The sequence below is a fragment of the Tursiops truncatus genome, chromosome 14, assembly GCF_011762595.2.
Source record: "Tursiops truncatus isolate mTurTru1 chromosome 14, mTurTru1.mat.Y, whole genome shotgun sequence".
NCBI lineage: Eukaryota > Metazoa > Chordata > Mammalia > Artiodactyla > Delphinidae > Tursiops > Tursiops truncatus.
In genome coordinates, this window is record NC_047047.1 from 7,446,577 (window position 1) to 7,470,223 (window position 23,647).

General features: G+C 42.9%; 1 protein-coding gene across 8 annotated transcripts in view; it reads left to right on the forward strand.

Moving 5' to 3' along the window:
* CRACDL (CRACD like) overlaps positions 1–23,647 on the forward strand; it is a 121,913-nt gene that overhangs the window by 56,099 nt on the left and 42,167 nt on the right. For 4 of the 8 annotated variants that reach the window (XM_073791063.1, XM_073791065.1, XM_073791064.1 and 1 more), the window contains one exon: positions 20,294–20,373. In XM_073791063.1, the coding sequence (XP_073647164.1) occupies positions 20,294–20,373 (80 nt within the window). Of the gene's footprint in view, positions 1–2,963; positions 3,557–20,293; positions 20,374–23,647 lie in introns of those variants that run through there. The other 4 variants (XR_004521789.2, XM_033838471.2, XM_033838472.2 and 1 more) reach the window with 3 other exon arrangements.

Below are 23,647 nucleotides of genomic sequence, written 5' to 3' on the forward strand. Positions count from 1 at the left end.
TTCTGGCCCGGGGTCAGAGCACAGCGGGCTGGTCCTGTGTGTGTAGGGTGGGGTGTTGGGATGGGGGTGTGAGAGTGTCGTCAGAGGTAGTGGAGCCACGAGGGGATGCTGCGTCCTGGCACCGAAGCCCCCTATAGGCGGCCGGCGCTGACCCTGGGCAAGTCGCTCGCCTTCCTTGCAGGTCGGTGCTTGTGAAGCTTTACAGCGATCATTCCTCCTCCAGCTCGTAGTCAAGGAAATGGTGTGCAGACGAACAGGGAAGCAAATGTGAAAGTACCTTGGAAGAATGACAGAAACTGCTTGTCAAAGACTCAAGCTCTCATTTCCAGCAGTGGAGAGGGCGGGTCCTGACACTGCTGAGATCCTGCCGTGTGGCCAGAGCAGGGCAGAAACTTACACTTGGAATCTGCGCCGGGGCAGCAGCCCAGCCACTCCTCAGGTTTACCAGGTTAGGAAACTGAGCCTTAGAGAGGAACAGGAACTTAAATCCCAGCCTGTTTACCACATACTGCTTGGTATTTAAAATAAACTATTGGAGCGTCTCCTAATTATCAGCAAAATACATGTTCCATCAGAAAATTTGCAAAACATAGAAAAGCGCAGAGAAGAAGTTTAAAATACACCTAATTCTGTGATGTAGAAATAACTGTAGATCACATCCTTTTGCGGCCCTTCCTGAATTCCTTTTCTGCATTAAGACACTTGTAAAACAAAGTAACGATGGGTTTCATGCACACGCCATTCATAGCATGGTGATCATCAAAGGAGGGTCTATGGGCGACATCACTGGTGTCATCCAGAAGCTTGTTCGAAATACCAGAATCTCAGGCCCCACCCCAGACTTACTGAGGCAGAATCTGTGTTTAGCAAGCTCTACAGATCCTGGGGTGCATATTCCCTTTAGAAGTACTGTTGTAGCCTACTCTTTCCCCTTGCAAGGTATCATGGGCATTCTCCCTTGTCAATCAATATTTTCATGGAACAGGGTTTTTAGTGACCTCGTGACATGTCCCAACACCATAGCCGGTCTCCTGTTTCTGTCTCCTACCGATGAGCCTTTAGAGTGTTTCCAGGGGGCTGTTCTCAGGGGATACTTGATGACCTCCTGAGGACAACTTCCCAGAGCGCAGTTCCCAGGTCAGCAAGGGTTTCGAAGGCCTTTGGTGCTTGCTGGCAGATTCCAGCCCAGAGAATATCTAACTTGACTGGTCACTTGAAATCTTGACCAGGGCTTCTTAGTAGGCAGCTGCCCTCGTGGGGAGGAGCTCACAGCTGGTGAGGTACAGGCCTTGATTTGAGCGTCAGATTTTCCCCTTACGCCGGCTCAGTGATCTTGGACCGTTTGCTTAACTTCTCTGATCCTCTGTCTTCTCACCTGCAGAAAGGAGATGTGCCATTTAATTCAGAGCTGGTTGTGAGCACTGAGTGAGAGAGAATATAGACCATCGTGGACCTGGTACCTGCTTCATTCTCTTCCCTCTGAATAAAACGAGACCAAAGGCCTGAGGAGGTCCTATCGCAAAGCCTTTTGATTTTCTTTCAGAAAAGATTTTCTGTTGCAGTTGATAAATTGCATTGTAATAGGAACGTACCAGGGGTGTCATTGGCCTTTTCGTTTGGTTCTCCCATGTCCTGAGGGATGTATGGCTTCGGCACGGCAAAGAAGGGCAAAGAAAGCATCAAAGAGAGGAATTTCCTGAAAATTTTTCTTAACATTGAGCAGAGATTTAAGACGTGCGAACGGTGTGCCGTGGGGAGCACGCTGGGACGTGGTAGAGGGACGGTGAGAAGGCATGTGCGCGTGAGCGGGTGGTGGCAGGGCCCTCCCTGGTCTTCAGGGTCCCTCTCGGTCCCTGGGGCCTTCAGTGTGACCCCAAGATGCGACGCCGCATCCCCTTGTGGTGTTGTGTCAGTCTGAAGGGTGTTGTCTTGAGCTGGGCACCGCCCTGGACTGGCAGGGAGTGCTGACCAGGCCCAGAGCAGAGCCGGCCGTAGCAAGTGGCAGGGTGGCTCCAAGTTCAACGCCGCTGGCTGCGGAGCTGGCCTCTGGTGGGGTGAATTGCAGCTGTGGGTCTGTTGGATTTGGCCTCTGGGGAGAGAGGAGTGTTGGCTGGGACCACTCTTTAGAGACATCCGCCCCGAGGCTGAGGCCCGTCCCTGAACCTACAGTGGTCCACTCTGCCCCTGGATCGCCTCATCGCGATCTGCCCCTGGATCGCCCACCTACAGTGGTCCACTCGCCCCTGGATCGCCTCACGAACCTACAGTGGTCCACGCTGCCCCTGAACCTCCTGCCGGCCTGTTGTCTTTCTCCCCGGAGAAGGCTGTTCTGTTAGCAGCATTCAGGCAGCAAATGTTTAGACTCTAAAGCACACAAGGGCAAGTGGATGTAGGCTGCCGTCAAAAAGCACTCAGGGGTCATTTTCCAAGTTCGCTAAACTCACTGCTTTCTTTGTTCACCATCAAATACACTGGTTATGCTTTATTATTTAAATTATAAACCATTTGACCAGAACTTTATATATATGGATGCATTTTGGAAAACAGAAGAGGAAGCTAGGACTTTTTCTAAGATGGTTTCTAAGAACCATCTCCAGGAGTCACCCTGGCTGCCTGCTGCTCCTTGGTTTTAGTAATACAGACTCATGCTTGTCATCCAGAGACTTCTGTCAACCCTCCAGACGTTGCCTGGAAACTGCTGACTGTGCAGGTTAGCAGCCTTTAGACCTTGGACGAACTCAGGTGGAGTTGCGATGCTGGACGGCAGGAGTCTATTATTTTGAAGTGGCAGCTGCCAGTCATCAGGGAGGCGGCTTTTTGTGGGCTGCCCTTGGTGATTTCTCTCCGGCGGGGGGCGTGGTCTGCGCACCTGCCAGGTGTGGTCTCCAGCAGGGAGTGCTGGAACTCTGTCCTTGCCACAGCGAGCTGCTGAGCAGGTGCCTGACTGAAAGGAGGAGCCTTTGGAAGGTCCCAGGAAGGCAGTTCACAAAACACATCCAGGACCCGCGGCAACATGCTGGCCCTTGAAGAAGGAATAAGGAGAAAGCCAGCGCAAGGGAACACACGTGCAGGGGTGGATGTGCCCCCGGGGCCCTGAGCCCTTGCTCGGATGCATGGGGCAATCAGTGCCCTTTGCCCTCCTCTGCTGGGAGCGCAGGAAGACGGAGCCCGGGCTTGTCACTTTCCACCCTCAGCAGTTGGGCAGCGACTCCGCTCAGAGGGAGGCGGGTGGCGGCTCCGGCCCCACCCTGGGCGTCCACGTGTTTGGAGGGAAGGAGGAAGTGCGTGTGTGTCTGAGCGTCCACTGCCCTGGCTGCACACCTGCCGGGGGACCCGCGGAGCCGCAGGAGTTGGCCGAAGCCCTCGGGGCCCGGGGGTGCTGCTCCGGAGACGGGGACGAAGCTCTTGATCAGCACCCAGGGGTGTCCCGAGGGCCCCAAGCCCCTTTGGGGAAGACAGGGAAGGCCCTCTTCTCCCAGAGGATGAAAGTGCCGGAGGCCCCCTCCACGTTCACGAAGATGGCTGCCTTTTACCAGTGCCTCAAGCCTGAGCCCAGGTGGGCCTCTGAGAGCCAAGAGGTGGTGGGGGGGGGGGGGGGGGGGGGGGGGGGGGGGGGGGGTGGGGGGGGAGGCCCGGCCACGACCCCCAGCCCCTGGGGTCCAAGAATTGACTTTCAGCATCTGTTGTCGTGTATGACCCTTTTCCTTACAGACGTCATTATGTATATTATATAGTTCCTTGAATTACGTGAATTCCGGGACAAAATAATGATTTTCTTTATTTTCTTTGTGACACATGCATATATTGAAAGAGAGGGACACAGGGAGCAGAGGGCTAAGGTGAGAGGGTGGGGAGTGAAAGGAAGGGAGAAGGAGAGGGGCAGAGGGCTGGGAGGCAGAGCATTTTCCTCTGAACAGCCCATGCCTGTAAGTTGGATCCACATGGCACAGTCTGTGTACTTCGGGTGGAGAGTAGACAGCGGAGGACAAAGTGAAAGACCATTAGAATTATTCCTGTAGCTCACTGGGACGAAGTGAGAGAGTGGCATGGACATATATACACTACCAAATGTAAAATCGATAGCTAGTGGGAAGCAGCGGCATAGCACAGGGAGATCAGCTCTGTGCTTTGTGACCACCTAGAGGGATGGGATAGGGAGGGTGGGAGGGAGACGCAAGAGGGAGGGGATATGGGGATATATGTATATGTACAGCTGATTCACTTTGTTACAAAGCAGAAACTAACACACCATTGTAAAGCAGTTATACTCCAATAAAGATGTTAAAAAAAAAAAGAAAGTAAAGGGAATCAGGATATGTCACCCCAAAATATGTCACTTTGCCAGAATAATTATTTTTAAGTTGAAGGAATCTGAGAAATGGCAGGTATAGGAAGGGCTCGCTTCCCTTTCTACCCTGTAGCAGGTCATAAGACTCTCATGTGAGAGGTGTCCTCCTGATACTTGGAGGAAAGGAGCATCCTTATCTCCAAAGATGGGAGGATACTGAGAGGAACCTGAAAGCACAGGCTTGCTGTTTCACCCAGTTTACTATCCTTAGCTCATCTCCTTTATGTCTCCTATCATTTTTTCCCACAACTTTCTACTCTTCATCAAACCTAGAATAAAAACACTCAGGCTTAATCATTTCTTTGGATCTTCACTTCCTTATAAAGGCTCCTGTGCCATGTAAAACATAAATAAATTTGTATGCTTTTCACTCTTAAAAAAAAAAGAATTATTCCTGTAGCTAAAGATCAGCACCAAAGGGCTTGTTCTTTTAATTTATGTTTTAATTGAAATATAGTTGCTGTACAATATTATAGAAGTTACAGCTGTACAGTATAGTGATTCACAATTTTTCAAGGTTATACTCCATTTATAGTTATTGTAAAATATTGGCTGTATTCCCCGTGTTGTACAGTATATCCTTGTAGCTTGTTTTATACCTAATAGTTTGTACCTCTTACTCCCCTCCCCCTATATTTCCCCTCCCCCTTCCCTCTCCCCACTGGTAACCACTCATTTGTTCTCTATTATCTGTGAGTCTGCTTCTTTTATATTCACTAGTTTGTTGTAGTTTTTAGACTCTACATCTAAGTGATCATACAGCGTTTGTCTTTCTCTCTCTGACGTATTTCACTTCACATAATGCCAAAGGGCTTGTTCTTAACTGACAGATTTGCTGAGGGCAGTGACCTGCCCGAGTTCCTTTGGAGCAGAGGCCAGTGGACCTTCAGAGCCACCACCCCCTGCTGCAGGTGACCTCGTGCTTTGAAAATGTGTGGCCCTCGGTGCATTTTGCTTCAGTCGTGATAGTACAGAGGGAAGTAGACCTATGACGTGGTTGAAATGCATTTGCAAGTATAAGTACACAAATTGCATGTCTCATATACCAAGTGGAAAGTTCCAGTATGACAGCCTCTGCTGATCCAAGTGGTGGTCACATCTGCACATCACCTGGGCTGGGTGGACCGTCTTGGGAAACGGATGTTGCACCTTTGGCAGCAGACATCTGGTGGTGTGGGGATGCTGGGGGACCTGGACAGACTGTCCACCCGCCAAGCCTCACTTCCTTCTTTTGCTACCTAGGGACAGGAACCCAACAACCAGAGGAGTCCTCGGGAACATGGGCCTTTGTACTGTGTAAAGCCCTGTGCATGGACGTTCCCATCATTGTTATTGTTTCATAAAAATGCATTTTACTTGTAATTATTCAGCCTCAGTGTCTGATGCTGCCTATATTGTTTTTTGTTATTTTTTCACACGCACACACTGTATTTTATTTTTACAAGAGATAAATAGACTGACACCAAGCATTGTAAATGCATGACCACAACAAAAGCAACAATGACTGCAATTACCAAACACGAAGCACACTCATACTACGTCATAATATTGACATTCAGCCCAGTAATCCTCCAGTGTAACAGCTCCTTTACTTTGCAGTGAAGATTGATTTGTATATTTTTTGCCTCTGAGTCCTTGTGGGATTTCTTTTTTTTATTCAAACAGAAAGTCACAAAAATTATAATCATCCTCATCAGTTCACTCAGTCCCATGTAATTAATTTTTTTTATCTTGATCTTTTGTTAACACTGTTATGAGTTCATCAGTTTTCCATTAGAGTTCTGAAAATGCCTATCCATTCAGTTCAGCAGTATAGTCAGTTACCAGAAACCTGTACTTGTCAGAGTCTTTTCCATGAATTCCTTGAAGAGGAACCCCTTTTACAGGAACATATTTGCAAAAGTGATGCTGCCTATTTTGAATGGACCAGAATAGAGTGGTGGTGTGATGTCTCCTCATTAATAGACTTTGGAGCATGACTTCCTAATTAAAAAAAAAACAACACAAAGCAAAACCTTAATTCTGCATTGCTGTGCTGCAGAAATGCCAATCACATATGGAACATCCTAGATAAATTTAGCCTTAAGAACTTTCTTCGTGTCATTATTTTTGGTATAAATGCTTAAAAAGGGGGAATTTATTACGTAAATAAACTCATGAAGTTAAAAACAGACCAGCCTTCATAAAGCTTCCCTGAGCCCTGGGCTCTGGGTCCATTCGTCCCGTGTGGGCATCGGTCAGCACAACTTACAGCTGTAACTCTGAGACTGAACGTTTCCAAGTTAGATGGCATCTTGGCAAGACACTCCAGCGTTAGAATATATTTTCCCAGGAATTATGCGAATGCAGTTTCTGAGGTTGCAAAGTTTGAAGCTCTTATGCTTACCTGTTTTTGAAATGATGGTTTTGTAAATGTCGCTAATAGATTTGTTTTATTCTAATAACCTGAAAATGTCTAAACTAACGTTTTTGAAATCTCATATGAAAACATTCATTTCTAGGTGAGTGAAAACAGGTAACTCCTGTGAAAGCTGTCATGAATCACAGTCTGAGACATGAGCTTTGTTGAGGAGCATTCATGTAGACGTAGGCTGCATACGTGAACACAGGTTCCTGTGTGTGTGTATACATGTATACACGGTATATAGGTATATGCTGCATTGGCCAGCTATATGCATTCCCAGCTGAGTAACTTATCAATGTGTCCATTCACAAGGACTCTAACTACCACAAAATCAACTGTTACGTAAGTTTCAAAAAGTGGTGTAGTTTATCTTACATAAGATATTATTTATATGCTTATAAACTGTGCCGTTTGTCTTGCGGATGACTAAGTTTGTTTGAATGAAGCTCTGCTGTTTCTCTGCAAAGAAACAGCCCAGCCAGTTGTGGTCCACCGCCTTGTTCTCTTTGGGTGCCCCAACTGTCCCTGCCCAGCTGTGGCCGAAGGGAAGCCAGAGGATGGGAGCAAGGCACCTGGAGCAGAGACGTCCTCTGCATCCATATTCCTTGACTCCCAAAGGCTCTGCATGGTTATAGAACACCTGATGTCTAAAGGGGGACAATGGACAAGAAGAACTCAGGCTAAAGAAATGTGACATTGTTTAGCTAAGTCATGGATTTAGAAGGACGTCTCTCCTCAAGACATTGGAGTACTATGTGGTCTTGAGAACAGTGATTGGGTAGTTGATGCTGTGTCATTTTTATCAGGAGGTGAATCCTTTCTAACAAGTGTTACAAATGCTTCTGGTTCATTCACTCACTCATTCATTCATTTAACAATCTTTATTAAGGACCTCCTGTGTGGCAGTACCATGCTGGTACATGGTCCCTATTCTCAAGGAGTTAGTCTTCAAGTTTTACATCCTTAGCCAGATAGGGGATGACTGACTTCTCTAGGCCAAGCCAAATTTTAGTATTTTAATAAGATAATCAATTATAGGTCGATAGGAAACTGACCGCCCAGTAAGTTCCTTTGTTTCCCTCCTGCTGTCCTCTGAGCGCTGTGACTCAGTGTCTGAGTTCTCGGCTTTCAGCCCTTCACTCATCCGATTTCCTTGCTACTTTTTAAAAAATTGAAGTATAGTTGATTTACAATGTTTTGTTAGTTTCTGGTGTACAACAAAGTGATTCAGTTTTTTATATATATATATATGTATATACTTTTTCATATTCTTTTCCATTATGATTTATTATAGGATATTGAATATAGTTCCCTGTGCTATACAGTAGGACCTCTTTGTTTATTTTATTTATAGTAGTTTGTATCTGCTAATCCCAAACTCCTAATTTATCCCTCCCCCACCCCCTTTCCCCTTTGGTAACCATAAGTTTGTTTCCTATGTCTGTGAGTCTGTTTCTGTTTCATAAATAAGTTCATTTGCACATATAAGTGATATATGATATTTGTCTTTCTCTTTCTGACTTACTTCACTTAGTATGATAATCTCTGGGTCCATCCATGTTGCTGCAAATGGCATTATTTCATTTTTTTATGTCTGAGTAATATTCCATTGTATATATATACACCACATCTTCTTTATTCATTCATCTGTTGGTGGACATTTAGGTTGCTTCCCTGTCGTGGCTATTATAAATAGTGCTGCTATGAACACTGGGGTACATGTATCTTTTCAAAGTATAGTTTTCTCCGGATTTATGCCCAGGAGTGGGATTGCTGGATCATATGGTAACTCTAATTTTAGGTTTTTAAGGAACCTCCATACTGTTTTCCACAGTGGCTGCACCAACTTACATTCCCACCAGCAGTGCAAGAGGGTTCCCTTTTCTCCACATCCTCTCCAGCATTTGTTATTTATAGACTTTGTAATGATGTCCATTCTGACCGGTGTGAGATGGTACCTCATTGTAGTTTTGATTTGCATTTCTCTAGTAATTAGCGATGCTGAGCATCTTTTCTTGTACTTTTTGGCCACCTGTGCGTCTTCTTTGGAGAAATGTCTATTTAGGTCTTCTGCCTATTTTTAGATTGGGTTGTTTTGTTGTTGTTGCTGTTATTGAGTTGTATGAGCTGTTTGTATATTTTAGAACTTACGCCCTTGTTGGTTGCATCATTTGCAAATATTTTATCCCAGTACGTAGGTTGTCTTTTCGTTTTGTTTATGGTTTCCTTTGCTGTGCAAAAGCTTATAAGTTTGATTAGGTTCCATTTGTTTATCTTTGCTCTTATTTCTGTTGCCTTGGAGACTGACCTAAGAAAACATTGGTTTATGTCAGAGAATATTTTGCCTATGTTCTCTTCTAGGAGTTTTATGGTGTCATGTCTTGTATTTAAGTCTTTAAGCCATTTTGAGTTTATTTTTTTGTATGGTGTGAGGGTGTGTTCTAACTGCATTGATTTACATGCAGCTGTTCAGCTTTCCCAACACCACTTGCTGAAGAGAGAGACTGTCTTTTCCCCATTGTATATTCTTGCCTCCTTTGTTATAGTTTAATTGACCGTAGGTGTGTGGGTTTATTTCTGGGTGGCTTCTTTGCTTTCTTTTCTCCCCTATGTCAGAGTGGATCTACCCTTCCCGACAGTGGACGGAGCAGGTTTTGCACAGAAACATCGAGGTGTCTACTCTGAAGGGCAGGAGGTCCCCTGGCACCCTCGAGGAGACATGACCGTGGAGAGGTCCCCTGCCAATGCCCCTGCCACCTTGGGGTGGGAGCAGAGGTCAAGCCTTCTGCTCTTGAGGATAAAAGTATCTATCATGAGGCAGTAAAGCTGGCACAATTTTCAAGCAGAGATTTCTCACAGGAACTTTGCAAGCCTTACACATTCCGTCGTTGCCTCAGTAATGTGAAACTTATTTTTCTAAAAAAAGGTACAGGCAGATCCTGGTGTGACTCACTAGAGAACAATAGTCAAGTCCCAGTTTATTTTCGTCTTTTTCCCCAAGAAAAGGAAAAGTTAGTTAAAGGTATAGGGAAGGTAAGCAGGCTTAAATCCAGAAAGGGGAACCAGATCACAGAATCGTGCAAACAGAGGTGTGATGAAAACTGGTGAGTGCTCTGAACAAAAGGTTCAGGGCTTCTCACTGTGCATTGTGGGAGGTGCAGGCTCCTCAGATCAGACCCCTGGGGTGATGTGGAAGTGAAGCTGGTACCTGAGGGCCGAGTGGGAGTTGATAGAAGGAAGTGGAGTGTAAGAACAGGGAAGAGCATTCAAGCCGAGGGAGCAATGTCTGTAAAGGTCCTGGGCTGGAAGGAAGTGAAGCCTGTGGGTCAGGGAGAGCAGGGCAGGCACATTCCTGCCAGTTGTGTACAGGGCGTCTGGTTGAGATCCAGACAACCTGCTAGTCGCGTCCACGTTTAGATTTACTCACATATACTGCCCTCCATTCCTCCAGGCTTCCATCTGAGATCATATCCTCCTTCCCTTAATATCTGCTTTACTGTGGGATTGCTGGCGACACATTGTATCATGTCGTCTTTTCCAAAGGTGTCTTTATTTCACCTTTTTTTCTGGTCACGCTTTTTTCCAGCAGCTTTATTGGCATATAATTTACCTACCGGAAAGTTCACCTGTTAGGAGTGTGCAGTCAATAGGTTTTAGTATATTTACAGAGTTGTGCAACTATGAACATAATCTAATTTTAGAACATACTCATCTCCCCCAAAGAAACCTTGTGCCCATTAGCTGTCGCTTCCCTTTCTGCCTCCCTCCCCCAGCACTCTACTCCCCAGTCGTAGGTGAACAGGAATCTGTTTGTCTTTCTCGATGGACTTGCCTATTCTGGGTGTTTTATAGACATGGAATCGTTCAGTATGTGGCCTTTTGTGTCTGGCTTCTTTCACTTAGCATAATGCGTTCAAGGTTAATCCATACTGTAGCATGTATCAGCGCATCATTCCTTTTTACGACTGAATAATATTCCATCCTATGTATGTACCACATTTTACATGTCTCCATCAATTGTTGGGCTATTTCTACTTTCTGATTATTATAAATAATGCTGAACATTGGTGTATACGTTTCTGTGTGCGTTTTTCCCCATTTTTTTATTGTTGTAAAATACACATGACATAAAATGTAACATCTTAACCATTTTAAAGGGTATAAGTTCAGTGGTATGAAGTACCTCCATCCTGTGCAGCCGTCACCACCATCCATCTCCAGAACTCTTTTCATCTTGCAGAACAGAAACTCTGTACTCATTAAACTACCCCTCCTTCCACCTTCCCCCAGCCCCTGGCAACCGCCATTCTGCTTTCTGTCTCTATGATTTTGACTCCTCTAGATAAGTAGTGGAATCATTCAGCATTTGTCTTTTTGCAACTGGTTTATTTTGCTTAGCATAACGTCCTCAAGGTTCATCCACGTGGTAGCAGAGTACAGAATTTCCTTCCTTTTTACAACTTATAAAGAGAGACTTACTTCTGTCATTTTGCTATTTGTTTTCTCCATGCCTTATAGATTTTTTATCCTTCATTTCCTGCATTACTGTCCTCTCTTGTGTTTAGTTGATTTTTTTTGTAGTGAAACTTTTAAGTTCCTTTCTCATTTCCTTCTGTGTGTGTTCTACAGCAATTTTCTTTGTGGTTACCATAGGGATTACATTTAACATCCTAAAGTTATAACACTCTAATTTGGATTTATACCAGCTTAGCTTCCATGACACACAGAACCTCTGCTCCTCTACATCTCTGTTCCTCTTGCTTTCAGTTGTTGATGCCACTAAATAACATCTTTAAACATTGTGTGTGCAGACACATAAATTAATAATTTGAAAAAATACAGTAACCTCTTAAATTAGGTAGCAAATAAAATGTGAAGTTACAAACCAGAGTTACAGTCATACTAGCTTTTAGACAACTAATTGCTTCTTTTTTTTTTTTAGCATGGATGGGTACTCCAGTGGCTTTATTAACTCTTTTCCGGGGATGGCAGGACCTTATAGCTGGAGATGAATTGCTTTTTAAAAATGTATTAGTCTCCTAAATTGTGTAGAAAACAAAAAGTGGAGTCACAAACCATTGTTACAGTAATACAGTTGACCCTTGAACAATGTTGGTGTTAGGGACACCAACCCTCCACGCAGTCCAGAATCCGAGTCTAACTTTACACTTGGCCCTTCATATCTGTGGCTCTGCATCCAGGAATCCAACCAGCCATGGACTGTGTAGTACTGTAGTACATACTTATTGAAAAAATTCACATTTAAGTGGACCTGGGCAATTCACACCCATGTTGTTCAAGGGTAACTGTACTAGCTTTTATAAGTGCCCATGTATTTACCATGTATATAGTTACCATTTTATAATTGCCATGTATTTACCTTTACTGAGCTTTTTTAAGTTAGTTTCTTTTTTAATTGAAGTATAGTTGATTTTTAATATTATGTTACAGGTGTACAGTATAGTGGTTCACAATTTTTAAAGTTTACACTCCATTGATTATAAAATATTGGCTATATTCCCTGTGTTGTACAATATATCCTTGTAGCTTATTTTATATCTAATAGCTTGTACCTCTTAATCCCTTACCCCCATATTGCCCCTCCCCCCTTCCGCACTGTAACCACTCATTTGTTCTCTGTATCTATGAGTCTGCTTCTTTTTTGTTATATTCACTAGTTTGTTGTATTTTTAGATTCCACATATAAGTGGTATCATACAATATTTGTCTTTCTCTGTCTGACTTATTTCACTTAGCGTAATACCCTCCAGGTCCATCCATGTTGCTGCAAATGGCAAAGTTTCATTCTTTTTTATGGCTGAGAAGTATTCCATTCTGTATACATACCACATATTCTTTATCCATTTTTAAAATATGGTGTAAAGTTACTGTCTAGTTCCCTTTCATTCCAACCTGCAGGACTCCCTTGAACATTTCTCACAGGGCAGGTGTAGTGGTAACAAACTCCCTCAGCTTTTATTTATCTGGAAATGTCTTAATTTCTCCCTTACTTTTGAAAGATGGCTTTGCCATGTACAGGGTTCTCGGTTGACTTATTTTGTTTCCTTTTAGCACTTTGAATAGATTGGCCTCCTGCCTTCTACCCTCCAGAGTTTCTGATGAGAAACCTGCTGATAATCTTATTGAGGATTCCTTGTGTGTGATGATTTGCTTCTCTCTTGCTGCTTGCAAGATTCTTTATCTTTGGCTTTCAACAGTTTGATTATAACGTATCTCAATTCATTGAGCTCCTTAGATGTTTACATTCATGTCTTTCATCAAATTTGGGAAGTTTGGGGCCATTAAGTTTTCAAATATTCTCTCTGCCCCTCTTTCTCCCCTCTCCTCCTTCTGGGACTCCTAGAGTGTATTTTGATCCAATTGATGGTGTCTTACACGTCCCTTACGCTCTGTTCACTTTATCCATGTCCTATCTTCAAGATTTCTGATTTTTTCTTCTACCAGCTGAAATCTGCCTTTGAAACCCTCTAGTGAATCTTTCATTTCAGTTATTATTATTATTTTTAGCTCCAGATTTTTTTTTGCTTCCTTTTAAGGTTTTCTATCTTTTTATTGATATTTCTATTTGCTCATACATTATTTGCTTCATTTTCTCTGCATCTTTAGTTCTCTGAGCATCTTTAAGAGAGTTGTTTTAAAGTCTTTGTCTAGTAGATTTGCCACCGGATCTTTTTCAGATTCAAAACTGGACATTTGAATCTAATAATGTGGTAACCCTGGAAATCGGATTCTCCCCCTTCCTCTGGGTTTGCTGGGCTTTATGTTTGTGCCAAGGATCAGCCTAAACTGTAATCTTAAGGTCTTCTCAGATCTTTTCTAAGCCTGTGCCTTTCCCTGGGCATATACAGTAACTTTCTCATTTGTCCCCATATATACAGTTTGCTTTTGAATGCCCCAGTACTTAATGTCTGGCTCCCAAAAGGGGAAGAGAGAAAACTGAAGTGGGGGAGGAGACATGAAGCACCAGCCCAGGCCTTTAAAGCTCCTGGAAGTTAGTGCAGCTAGAAGGGGAGGGGCTTGCAACAGTAAGGGGAGGTGCAGCAATAGTGGCGGCCCACCTCTTTGTCTGCAACTCTGTCGTCATAAGCATTAATCACAGCACAGATCCCCAGTATTTGGAGAGCAGGGTCCTTTTTGCCCACCATGGTTCCTTCAAGCTGTGTGCAAGCTGCTCTAGGAACAGATTCGTGGCTGCCTGTGGAGGGGGGGGTTGGTAGGGAGTGGGGGTGAGTAGATGCTATTGAGCTAAGAGCTGAAATTGACTGAAATTAACTGCAATTTCCATACCAACCTTCCAGGGGAAGTTGCAAGCCTTAAATGGACTCCAAAATAGTTACCTTAAACAGATTCTGCCAGTGTGGTTGTTTTCTAAGTGGGAGGCAGATTCCTGGTGCCTCCTACTCCACTGTTTCCCTAGAATCTTCCATGGACATATGTGTTTATTTCTCTAGGGTAAACACGTAGGAATGGAATTGTCAGACTGTATGGTATCTTTATGTTTTGTGGGGTTTTTTTTTTAGGAACTGTTTTCCAAAGTGGCTATAACATTTTGCATTCCCATCAGCAATGAATTAGCGTTCCAATTGCTCCATGTCCTTGCAAACACTTGTGACTGTCTATCTCTCTGATTAGAGCCATTCTAGTGAGTGTGAAGTAGTATCTCACTTTGGTTTGGCTTTGCAGTTTCCTGATGATTAATTATGTTGAACATCTTCTCATATGCTTACTGGCCATTTGTTTGCCTTTCTTGTACAAGTATCTGTTTAAATCCTTCATCTGTTTTAAAATGGATGTCTTTTATTGTTGAGTTATAAGAATTATTTATATATTCTGGGTACAAATCCCTATATTGCAGATATATGATTTGCAAATATTTTTCCCAGTCTGTGAGCTGCCTTTACACTTTCTTGATAGATTAGACTTGAAACAAAAAGTTTATACATTTGATAAAGTCCAGCTTATCTGTCTTCCCTTTTGGTGTTGCATATGAGTAATCATTGCCTAACCCAAGATCACAAATTTATTCTAATGTTTTCTTCAAAGAGTTTTCTAGGTTTAGCACTTACATTTAAGTCTATGATTCACAGTGAGGTAATTTTTATGTATAGCGTGAGGTAGGAGTACAAATTATGTTTTGGATGTGAATGTCCAGTTGTTCCAGCATTTGTTGAAAAGACTGATTCTTCCCACATTGAATTGTCTTGGCACCCATGATGAAAATCTTTTGGCCATGAATATATTTTATTTCTGGACCCTGAATTCTGTTAATCTGTATGTATATCTCTGTGCCAGTACCATGCATTCTTTTTTTTTTTTTTTTTTTGTGGTACGTGGGCCTCTCACTGTTGTGGCCTCTCCCGTTGCGGAGCACAGGCTCCGGACCCGCAAGCTCAGCGGCCATGGCTCACGGGCCCGGCCGCTCCGCGGCATGTGGGATCTTCCCGGACCGGGGCACGAACCCACATCCCCTGCATCAGCAGGCGGACTCTCAGCCACTGCGCCACCAGGGAAGCCCCACTATGCATTCTTGATTGCTGTGGACTTGTAGTCAGTTTTGAAACTGTGAAATGCGAGTCCTCCATCTTTGTTTTTCTCTTTCAAGATTGTGTTGGGCCCTTCGTATTTCCATACGAAATTTCAGATCAACTTGTCAATTTCTGCAAAAAGCCATCTGGGATTTTGATAAGGGAATGCATTGAATCTGTGTATCAGTTTGGGGAGTATTGCTGTGTTAAACATATTCAGTTTCTGATCTGTGAACACAGGATAGCTTTCCACTTATTTATGTCTTCTTTAATTTCTTTCAACAATGTTTTGTAGTTTTCAGAGTACAAGTATTCTGCCTCCTTGGTTAAATTTATTCCTGAGTAGTTTATTTTTGTATGCTATTGTAAATGGAATTGTTTTCTTAACTTCATTTTTGGATTGTTTACTGCTGGTAAGAGAGCAATGGATGTGACAGGCATAGAAGCTCACAGCCTTGGAAGTGAGGGGAGTGGTCGGCAGACACCTAACAAACAAGTTGCTGTTGACAGCTGTGGTGAGCATTGTGAAGACAGGTACAGGGGCTGAGACAGAATACCACAGAGATGCAAACAGGGCCTGGAGGGTGGTGTGGAATGAGTGGGTCTGTAGGGCTGGACACTAAGGTTTTTGTATACAATTATGGGCTCAGAGGTATGTAATCAGGATACAGATCTTTTGCTTTGCATTGTGTAAATAAGTGTAATGGATGGGTACCTTTAAAATACCATATTAAAATCTGTTCTCATTCTTCACGTGAATAAACTTCTGTAGAATTTTTCAGTATAAGCTGCAACTAATGATGGAATTCTGCTGGAAGCTGGGGAGAAGCCTCTGGTGAATTAGGGTTCAGAGAGAGGCAGTGGGGCAGCCCTCACAAGGATCCTTCTTTGGATCCAGAACGCCCCTGAATCCTGTTAGGCGCCCAGATGCACACTGATGAGTGCTGTGCAGAGGGGTCTGGAGGCTCAGCACCCTTTTGAGTTAACTAGAACCCCTGAAGAGGCCCCCTCAGGTCCAGGTTTAAAGAACCAGTTTTCCTGTACTTGGACTTGAGCTGTCAGAGCAGCGGGGTGGGATGGTGGAGGGCAGAAGCTGGTTGAGGGGACATTGGGGCCACTTGACTTGAACTTTGAGTTACAGCGAGAAGAAGGGGTGCTGGGAGATACTGGTTATTTGCCACATTGCCTTCCTAATTATGGGTCTCCTTCTGGCTTTTTCTTCAATTTTGCTCGGGTTGAGGAACATGTATTCAGCAGGGCAAGTTATTGGGCTCAACAGAGAAGACGTTCCCTTGTAACAGCTGCGGCGTGTTTGCACCTGGAGCATTCGAGTGCAGGGGACGGTCCTCCATCCGCACAGCCCGCAGTCCCAGGTGGAGGGCGTTCCTCCGGGGCCTGGAATATATTTCTGTCAGTTCCTTGGCAACAGTTTCATTCACGGTCCGTCGGGCTGCGGAGCCTTGCGAAGGTCAGGGGTCATCTAGGAGCCCAGGTGTCTTCATCTTTGATACTGGTGGCTCCAAAGCGAGCCGTTTGCCCAAGGAGACTGTGCCTACGTGAGACAGCATGGCCAGTCCCTAGGGCGTGCCGGTGATGTGTGTTCTTGTCTGCAATCGTGCAGAGGCGTGAGCCCATGGTGAGAAATGAGATGCAGAAAGCGACAGCTCTTCTCAGCGGGTGCTTGTATGTGCTGTGTTCTCAGTCCCATTTCGTTAAAGTGTTACTGCCCCCATTTTGTAAACCAGGAAACAGAGGCTCCGCCCTGGTACATGATGGGATGCGGCTTCAGCTCCAGCACTGCCTCCCTTCCAAGTCTTTCCCGTTTCCTCCGCATCATACTGCACTCCTATGAGTAAGAAGCTGTTTGGAACCTCAAGCGTGAGCAGGCTTTCAAACCTCCCACGTGGGGCGAGGCTGACTTGTCGTCCCTTGGTCTGGGGGTGGCTTTTGCCTCTGAGCGCGAGTTCATCAGCAGCCTCGGCCTCTCGTGCTGCTTTCTGCTCCTGGGCCCCCGCCGAGCACGTACCTTCCAGCAAGGTGAGGACCGGGCCATCCTCTGGTGTCTCCCGCTCACCCTCCCACCTGCTCCTGAGCCCTCTGCCCTGTGCACAGGGCTTTATCACAGCCACGTTGTTCAATCCAGGGAGAAGCGTTTCTGAGCTCCTGGGTCTACTCCACACTCAGCGGGATGGGCGCCCTCCCGTACACCCACCTCCGAAGCTTATGCACACGCTCACATACGCTTGCATGTTCTCAGCACTTCCTGGCAAGGAACATTTTGTAAACTGTGCAGAAGTGGACATTTTGAAGGTAACCTCACGGTTTCTTAGGAGTGTTAGCTGATAAATCATGGCAGCCTCAACCCACCCCCACCCCCTGCTGACTAAGATGCCCTGTCAGACCCAATGGATGGTCTCCTGGGGCTCCTTCAGCCTCTGAGCCTGGCCTGATGCTGGACAGGGGCTGCTTGGCAGGCAGAGCCATTTCCGTGGGAGATTGGTGTCCTTCGGATTTCCCAGCTTCCCTTAAGCCCCTCTGGGGACAGCTCAGGATGCTCCACTGCACTGGGTCAGCACGTGCAAGAGGCAGGGACCAAGTTGGTCTCATCCATCGCTGTATCCCCAGGCCTCATAAGTGCCTGCCCACCCTGCATATGCGATCAGTATGGGTATATAGGTTGGTGTCTCTGCCTCACTACTTTGGGCCAGTTAATAAACTTACCTGATACATAATACATGTTCTCATTTCCAAAATGGGAATACTTAGAGTTCTTGGAGATGAAATGAGACAATCAGATGATATGCTGCATGCTTGATAAGTAATTGCAGCTGTTAACTCCAAATTCAAGCGAGAGAAACCTCAAGCACTTGACCTTTCTAGCTCAGCGGCAACCATAGAAGATGGTATCCAGGGTAGTAGTTGGTGACTCTTAACCAAATCTGACCACTTTTACTCTCCTTGCTCCTTGCATTGCTCCTTCTCTACTGCCTCTTCCTTCAAATCCTCTGGTAGCCGCCCCATCCCCTATAGTAACATCAAGCGGCAGGATACTGTGGGATCAGGGATTCTGATAAAGATTGCATTAAATCTGTGGATTGCTTTGGGTAGTATGGACGTCATAACAACAAGAAGTCTTTCAATCTATGAATGTGGGATGTCTTTCCATTTATTGGCATTAGTTTCAATCTTTCATCAACATTTTCTAGTTTTCAGGATATAAGTCTTTTGTCTCTTTGGTTAAATTTATTCCTTAGTGCTTTATTCTTTTTGATGCTATTGTAAATGGAATTATTTTCTTAATTTCCTTTTGGGATTGTTCATTGTTAGTTTATAGAAACAACTGATGAGTGTGTGTTCATTTTGTGTTCTGCAACTTTGCTGAATTCATTTGTTCTAACAGTTCTGTGTGTGTGCGGTGTGGCAGGGATCTTTAGGATTTTCTACATGTGAGATCATGTCACATGTGAACAGAGATCATTTTACTTCCTCCTTTTCAACTTAGATGCCCTTTATTTTCCTTGCCTATGTGCTCTGGCTAGAACTTCAGTGCTGTGTTGAATAGATGTGGTGAGAGTGTCTTGTTCCTGATCTTAGAGGAAAAACTTTAGGTTTTTCAGTGTTGAGTATGATGTTAGCTGTGGACTTTTTATATACGGCTTTTATTATGCTGAGGTAGTTTTTCTCTATTTCTAGGTTTTTGAGCGCTTTTTTTTTTTTTATCACAAAAGAGTGTTGAATTTTGTCAGATGGTTTTTCTGCATCAGTTGAGATGATTTGTGTGTGTGATGTCTTTCTCCTTCATTCTGTTGATCCAACATTTTTGTAAAGCCAAATTATATCAAAATCAAGAAGCAAGGCTAATGAAGGTTTGTTCCCCTTTTAAGGAATTGGCTGGTCAGGGATGGGGCAGTTTGACATTAATATTAAAGGAGACCTAAGTATTAGACCCAGCTCTAGCAAAGACCTGCATCTTCTTTCCTCTGTTAATTTTTTTTTTAATTTTTCCCATCATTTCCCATATGTACTGTGTGCAAGTGGTAAATGTTAATTGGTTAATTAAATATTTTAGCTCCCTTTTAAAGTACGAGAATTCATAGTAATTGCCAATAAGGAATAGCCTTCCAAGTAAATGAGGAGTTAGTCTGTGTGGGATAGAATGTGCTGTTTAAAAGTCAGTTGTGGAAAGCAGGGACGCAGCTCAATACTCTGTAGCAGGAATACTGACCAGCAATCATTTATTTTATTTCCATGAAGAGTCAGAAATTTTTAATCTGGGGAGAAGGCAAGTCCCTATGGATGAAATGATACTGGTATGTGGAATGATTCGCTTTGAAATAACCTAGTTAGCGGGGAGTGGAGAAGGGGTAAAAATGAACAAGAGTCCCCATGTTTTAAATTCATTATACATTCTCTGTACTTTTATATCTGTTTGAAATTTTTCATAAAAAGTTCAAAAAAGAAACAATATAAATAAGTGATGGTACAGCATAATATCAAAACATCATGTAGCCATTACAATAACATCAAGAATTTTACTGATGTGGGATAAGAAAATTAGGAACTCAGTCTTACTAATAATATAGTGCATGTGTGCTTGTGCACATAAATATTTGCATAAAAGATATTGGAAGGAAATACATTAAAACGTTCCATAGTTAGTCATTCTTGGTTGGTGGGATAATGGGTGATTTTCATTCTATCTTCCAAACTTTCTACAGTGAACAAGAGAAAAACCTAATTTCTGAAAATTTTTTTTTCAAAGAAAGGAATGAAATCTGCATTGTGTAAATCGGTGAAGCATTTTCCATTAAATGGCTCTGGTCAGTGATTAGATAAATGCTGATGTGGTTACTAATCTTGGACATGTTTTTGGCCTCTACTGACCTGGAATCTGTCTTTGCCAGGGACATGGGCAAAAGGCAGTCACCGCCATTTCAGTCACTGATAACTTCTGTTAGACTTGCTCCTCTAACATGACTTTCTATCTGATTTTAGTGAGCTGGACATGATTTCCACGAGGGTGATGGACATTAAGCTTCGGGAGGCCGCGGAAGGCCTTGGGGAGGACAGCACAGGTAAGGCCCTTACTTCCCCTGTGCTGGGCGGAGCCCTTGTTGCGTTGTAGGGTGAGAGAGGGGCTGCTAGAGCCAGGGCTTTAGGTTCTGTACGTGGAGTGTGGGTTCAGTTCACAGTGTGTTCAGACACATGTGGCTGGAGAGCACGTCCAGACAGTTGGCGGCCACCCGGGGGCAGTGCTCCTTGGCTTCTCTGTCAGACACGGCAGCGGGGGTGGGGGTGGATTACTCATTTTCCTCCTTCCTGGAGGTGAACATGTCCCAAAGTTTGGTTGACTCGAAAGCAAAGGAAGTGAGATGCAATGGAATCATTTATCATCCAGGAACATCCAAAAGTTTCAGCGGGACATCGGGCAGAGTATTGGATGGTCTAATCATCCAGAAGAAATAATGATATCAAGAGAGAGCCTTTGAGTCCTCTTTTATGGCTTTTATCCTCCTTCAGGAGACCTTTATTGCACTTTCTACTGAGCTAAATTCCAAGCGCATCAATCATCATCTCATAACGCATTCCAAGAGTTACCCAGTTATGCGATTGGTTTACTGTTATCCATAGATTGCTCTGTATGTCTTTATAGAGTTGTAAAACTGACATTAGAAAACGTTAATCTCCCCACATGTGCCTTTTCCCGTATCAGCCATTTTGACTCACCTTATTTTGGTGACAGAGTTCTCCGTCTCTCTCTCTTGTTTTAAGTCAAAGTGCTAATAGTGATTGTCTTTGAGGTAGTTCAGGGGAACAGCTTCCAATAATATTAAATCCTAGCGCTTATCTCTTAGCTTCAGATACTAATTTCATTAGAGACTTTATTTCATATATAACAGATAGATTTTCCTTATTATTCCATATTAGGACTACTTTTCCTCTGTCACATTTCAGTAGATACGCTGGTAATTGTCTTTTCAACAAATGGTGCTAAAGCAATTGGACATTCATATGTAAAAAAATGAACTTTGAGAGTTCAAAGTTTATTTGAACTCAAATGAGTATAGAAAAATTAATTTAAAATATATCATAGTCATAAATGTAATACTATAAACGCTTTAAAAGAAAATATAGGAGAAAATATTTATGACCAAGGATTAGATAAGAGTTCATAGATATGACAACTCAGTCCCTAAAAGAAAAAGTCGATAAATTGGACTTTATCAAAATTTAAAACTTTCGCTCTGTAAGAGACACTGTTAAGAAAATGAAAAGTCAAATCACAGACTGGGAGAAGATATTTGCAAATCACATTTGACAAGAACACTCAAAATTCGACAGTAAGAAAACTAACAACCCAATTAAAAATAGGCAAAAGGTTTTTAAAGATGCTTTACTTAAGAAGATACACAGGTGGCAAAAAAGCACATGAAAAAGTGCTCAACACCAATAGTCATTAGTTAATGCAAATTAAAACTACACCGAGATACCACTATACACCTATTAGAATGTCAGAACAAAAACAGAAACAAATGCTGGTGAGGATGCAGAGCAACTGGAACTCTCATATATGGCTGATGAAAATGCAAATGGTACAGCCACTTTGGAAAGTATTTTAGCACTTTCTTATAAAATTAAATACACAGTCTATGAGCCACCAATCCCACTCCTAGGTATTTACCTAAGAGAAGTGAAACCTTATGTTTACACAAAAACCTATAACAATTTTCATTTTGTTTACCACTTTGTTTATACAATGGAACAGTACTCAGCAATAATAAGGAACAAGCTATTGATTGAGGTAACAACATGGATGAATCTCTAATGCATGGTGGTAAGTGAAAAAAAGCCAGAATCAAGAGGATACATACTGTCTGAATCACTCTATATGACATTCTGGAAAAGGCAAAACTATAAGAACAGAGAAGATATCAGTGCTCTCCAGGGGTTAAAGGTAGGGGAAGGGTTTGACTACAAAAGACAGCACAATGATGATGTATCTTGATTTTGGTGGTGATTATTCAACTCTGTATACACCAAAAAGAGTCAGTTTTACTGATGTAATTTTTAAAACAACTTTTAAATGAGGTACCAGATTTGAAAAACAATCAAGTGGATTTTTTAGAAATAAGTAAAACTATTACAATTAAAAATTAAGTGGACGAGTTTAATAGCAGATTATATCAGCTCGAGAGAGAGCACAAGAAAGTATACAGAATGTATCACAGAGTGGTAAAAAGAAGGAAGATACAGAAAGAGAACAGGAAGCATAGAGATAAGTGAAAGGGTGTAACATGCATTTGAGCACAGTCTCAGGAGAGGAGAGAATAGCTGAGAATTTTCTGGAATTGACTTAAAAAAAAAACACAAAAGACGCCCCAGTCCACAGATTTAAGAAACTGAATGAATCCCAAAAAGGATCAATAAAAGGAAATCCACATCGAATGAAAATGTAGAAAACCAAAGACAAAAATGAAAAAATCTTAAAATTAGTCTGAGGAAAAAAGATTACCTTCGAAGGAACAAAAAACTGACTTCCTGACCACACGACAGAAGCCACAACACAGTGAAATAATGTCTTAATATTACTGAAAGCATAACTTAGAAAAAATAACTGCCAACCTAGAATGTTAAACCTACGGATACGATATTTTAGGAATGAAGGAGAAATAAGGGCATTTTCAGGTAAACAAAAACTGAGTTTGTCACCAGGAGACCCTCAGATTCTAAAGGAATCTCCCTTCAGGTGGAAGGAAAATCATCCTGATGGAGGATTTGGACACAGGAAGGAATGATAAGCAAAGACAATGAGAAACAAGCAAACACATCTAAATGAACATGGAATAATATCTTTTGGGTTTTTAAAGATCAGAATGAAAACAATAGGGCATAAACATAGGATTAAAGTATTCTAACTTTCTTGTTTTGTCCCTTAATAGAATGTGGGGTATAATTTCTAGGGTAACCCGTGAAAGAACAGAGGTAAAAGGCAAAGTTTACAAACTAGAAGTGGGAAGATAATGGAATAATTTTTTAAAGTCAGTTAGTCCGGAAGACAGCAAGAAAGGAGATTAAGAAAAACCACAGAGATGGTAGACTTGTTTTTATTAACATATCAGTAATTAGAATAAGGGTCAGTAGCTAGTTACATTAATTGTTCCCGTTAGAAGTTTAAAGCTCAAATTGGCTTTCTAAAACTCTGTATCTCTTAAATATAAGGATTCAGAAAAGTTGAAGGTAAAAGGGATAGAAGAAAAGGAACCTTGCAACACTGGGCCAGGGGAAGCTGGCATAGCTGTATCAATAGCAATCAAAATAAAATTTAAGGCAAAAAGCATTACTAAAAAT